We start from the raw sequence: 4,610 nt of genomic DNA on the forward strand, positions 1-4,610 counted from the left end.
TGTGAAATATAGCAAAAACTTGGTTGTTCATCATCCATATTAGTATGCAAGTCTCCTTTAGATGGTGAAAGCTTAATGGAAACCTTTTACGTTCTCTTCTTAGACATCTTGATATGGACCCATTGAACTTTACTATCTTCGAAATCAATTGAGTTGGCTTTTTTATGTTTTTCCATATTTGATCTTCCAAAATCTAAAAAAAAATTTGCATCTGCAAAATATGACTCCGTCTCAATCAAAGGATTGATGTCTGCATCAATTTGTACTACTTCAACATCTTTCATATACTTCATGCATTGATGCAAAGTAGATGGCAGCCCTCCATTTTCATGAACCCAAGATGTCCGAGCAACAAGTTGTACGATGTTCTGGTATCTATGACATGAATCAAAGTTTTTGATTTCACATCGCCAATGGAAAGTACTTCACGAATCTTCCCTATAGATCATTGTCCTCCTTTATTGAAACCTTGTGTCGTTAGGTTGAGAAAACTACCCAAACTCCCAAAAAGGATGGTAATGTGCAATCTCGGAAGAGTTGAGAGAAAAACTTTTGACACTTTGGAGCTCCAACCACAAGGTTAAAGAAGGATTGTTAGGAATTGAACCTCGTGTTCGAAGGAAAAATGATCTTTTAGATTTGTTAAAGGCATGAATACTCTTTACTCAGTTCATGTATAGGAAAAAGAAGAGTTGAATTAAATTAACAAGATGTACAAGACTAGAATAGCATCTATAAATACTGAATTACCATAGTTATTTTGTGCAAGCGAACTGAGTGAATGAAGAATAAGAATAATTTTATCCACTTGATATCAAGAGAAAAGATTGATTTAGACAAATACACTATTTAGATCATGTCTACTAGGTTTGGAAAACACACCTGTACTCTAGCTCCTCCACTAGATACTGAGTGTTCCTTTTCTTTGAATATCCAACACAAAATTAATGAAAAAGATACATTGTAACTTTCTGATAAACTTGTGAAACATCTCCAACGTCCATTGTTTATTTGAGGAGGAACACTTCTATCACGATTTAAAAGCTAAAATCAAATACAAAATAGGCCAACCTCTTCAATACTTCACCACTTTTGAAGTTGATTTAGAAACATGTATGTTTCTAAGCTACAGATCTTAGTGATTGCAGAAATTACTTGCTGAGGAAAATCTTCATTTTCAAGCTGAGAATTTATCAATACCTTAGTTGCACGGTGTAATGGAGTTGGATCCCTCTTTCCCTGCACAAACAAAACATATTACTCCACTTTTTAGTGCTTATCACAAAACAAAATGAAGAGCCTCCATCTCTGTTATTATTTCTTTCAATTAACATCCAGAAGTATAATTAACCATTCCCTCAACATTACTTTGAAATTTTCAACAATGAGAATCCCAGTTTTCATCAATCAGTAGTTTATGTTCCTTCAATGACAGATTAGTTTATTACTGCTACGAATATATACTTCATGATAGTTGAACGATTCAACTATCATGAAGTCTATGTTCTGTGCAGTAATAAACTATTGGAGAACCATCAATTGATTAGCTTTGGTTCATAAGAAATCAGATCATAATTTATTTAATGGCTTATTGGTCCTCGAAACTCTTACAAGAAAATCTGGTTTAACCAACTGCTCCTCAAAATGAAGTATATTTATGGTGGAAATTTTTTTTAATACCTGTCCAGCTTCAATAAGAGCCAGCATAGCCCATGCAGTACAAACAGTGTAAGATTTGTTACCCTTAAGATTTGTATACACCTACAAGAGTTAAAAAAAAATTACAACGCATAACTAAGAGACCAAAATAACTCCAGCATTCGTAAATAATCTAGAGTTATGTATATTAGTTGACAGTTAAAAGCTCCAACATGGTTATCAATTTGATTGTAACATTTTTCTATTTTTCTATCTAACACGATTGCAAAATTAGTTGATTATATAAGTAACTCTGTGGCTCCTTAATGATTTCTATAATATTTCAGTTCTAAATGAAAGAGCTTTTATCCTGCCGCAGGAAGTGACATACAAGGTATTACAAAACAAGAAGCAAATTTAAAGAATGTTACCTTTATGGTATGTTTACTAAAGACTCACACATTTATTTGTAAAAAACAGTTGTATACATGTTTCGATGTTAAAATTTACATGACATATGCATTTTCCACTATGCATAGAAAAAGTACACCGTGTTAGCTCGAAGCTGAGTTAAGATGATAGCTCGAACTTGATATGAAGTTTGATGATTTAAAAAACTTATCGATCTAACAAGGAACCAAATCCTTGTTTTTGGAACTACTGATAATGAGATGAATGATAAACTCAGTGTGAGGTATATTTGTGTGCTATCATCAAAAAGGGAGAAAATGTTATATTCTAGGTGCTTTTATGATCCTCACAAATGCAGGAACCTAGTCCATGACAGAGTTCTCTCATCCAGATACAAATGGGGTACAGTCGTAAAAGTTGTCATGTTAGGTGGTAGGTGAAAAGTGCAGTGTCCTACACCAATAAGAAGAGCGGACGAGATTGTATGTTTCAGTATCTCACAAATGCAGGGACCTGGTCCTAGGCAGAGTTTTCTCCATCTGATAAAAAATGGTGTACAACTGTAAAGTTGTCCTGTCAGTGGTAGGTGAGGTGCCAGCGTACTGAACCAATCAGAATGGAAGAGGTTGGCCTTTAAATGAACTCACAAAGAAGTTTGCAAGGGACCTGGTCCCCGCAAGAAATGGACCTGGTCCCCGCAAAAATGCGACATGAAAAGGACGAAAAGACAGTTGTCAGAAAAGTTGTCATCTCTGATGCGGTACATGCACAGCTTTTCCAACAGCATGCCTTCAGCCAATGGGATGACTTCTACGAATATGTGAGAAATTATATTATCTCTTTCCAATAAACACAAATTCAAGACTTGGCAAATTAAACTTGGATTTTCTCTGAAAATTCAGAAGCTTGAACAGAAGGTCATCTTCAAGGAAGAACACTGCTCAACTCAACAGAAGGACCTGATAAAGTAAAAAAGAATCTTTGTTGTTTTTAGAGCTTTATGTGTATGTACTTACATTTTAAATCTATTCATAATCTATAAAGGATTCAGATATTTGTTTTGGGTTTGTAAAAGTCTAAATCAGTTAAGGTTAACTGATTTAGTGGGCAACATTGTTTTGTTGGTTAGTCAAATTCAAAGTCATCTAGAGTTAGGTGGTTTAGTGGGTGGTGTGGCATCCGCTTAGAAAATTCTAAGTTATCTAGGGGTGATAGCTTAGTGGGCGGTGTTGTATCCGCTTAGGCTCTTCAAGTAATAGGTAGATTACTTGATCGTGAGATTAATAACTTTTTCTCACATTGATTATAACCGGGTTTCACTTTTGCTTGAGAAGATTAGTGAAGACGGTTGTAAATCCTGTGCAATAGGTTGTGGTTTTACTTCCTTGAGCAAGGAAGTTTCCACGTAAACTGCTTGTGTTGTGTTCTTCATATTGTTTAATCTTCCGCACTATTCTTGCTATGTCAATGGACCTGGTCTGTTGACAGGTAGTGGATGCACATATTCCAACAAGTGGTATCAGAGCAGGTTCTCTCTATCTGATTAACACCAAGAGAGAAGTTCCTGCGAGAAATGTTGTCACTACTGAATAAGCAAAGAAACTAGTCTTCCATAAGACCTCCTCTGTTTGATAGTAAGATATATAAATATTAGAAGATTCGGATGAGAGACTATCTCATGGCTGAGGACAGTGAAGTATGGGACATCATATGTAATGGTCGTTATGTGCCAACTATGAAGGTTAAAGATGGAGAGGTCACAAGAGTCATTTCCAAAACTAGAAAACAATATAATTACTCTGACAGACTATTAGTCCAGAAAAATCATATAGCAAGGAAACTATTGATGTGTGGCCTTAGTATAAATGAATATGATCTGATTTCATCTTGTGAATCAGCCAAGGAAATTCGAAATCTGTTAAAAACAACTTATGAGGGCACTGAGGAAATAAGGAAATCTAAGCTAGATCTCTTTTCTACCCAGTTTGAAGACTTCACCTTGAATGATGGTGAACTCATTCACGAAGTTCGCACAAGATTCTCCAACATCATAGATGAGCTCATGTTTCTTGAAGAACATGTTCCTATTGTCAAGCAAGTCTCTAAGATACTGGAAATTCTTCCTAGATCTTGGACAAATGATTTTATAATTGGAAATGAGACAAGAGAACCTAATGTAATGACAATGCATAACACTATTTGAGCATCTTCAAGTTCATGAGATGCACAGAAAAGATGAGGGGCTCTTTCTCAAGGGCAAAAACAAGGAGACTGATCTGGTTGATGAGGCCGATCCTATGAAAGAAAATCATAACAAGGCTACCAGCTCAAGTGAAGTGTGTGGCATGAGTTATCTATCTGTTCACTCCATTGGAAACTTTTCTGTGCACAAAGCTAACCACATGAAATTTGTCACAGCTGCAGAAGGTAAAGACAAAGAGAGGGACCAGGTCCTTCCCAAGATAAGCAGAAGAGAAGTCTTCTTCGGGGCAGTAAAAAGAGAAATGGCTGCATGGGAAAAATCCTCAAGTGATTCAGATGAATCTGAAAACACAGATAAT

General features: G+C 35.7%; 1 protein-coding gene across 1 annotated transcript; it reads left to right on the forward strand.

Annotated features, from left to right (window-relative positions):
* Positions 1 to 3,727: 3,727 nt before the first annotated feature.
* Positions 3,728 to 4,252, forward strand: LOC138348142 (uncharacterized). Its single transcript, XM_069296752.1, has one exon. The coding sequence runs from the start codon at positions 3,728 to 3,730 to the stop codon at positions 4,250 to 4,252; it is 525 nt and encodes a 174-aa protein (XP_069152853.1).
* Positions 4,253 to 4,610: the final 358 nt, after the last annotated feature.

The sequence above is a fragment of the Solanum lycopersicum genome, chromosome 4 (genome assembly GCF_036512215.1).
Source record: "Solanum lycopersicum chromosome 4, SLM_r2.1".
Classification (NCBI taxonomy): Eukaryota; Viridiplantae; Streptophyta; class Magnoliopsida; order Solanales; family Solanaceae; genus Solanum; species Solanum lycopersicum.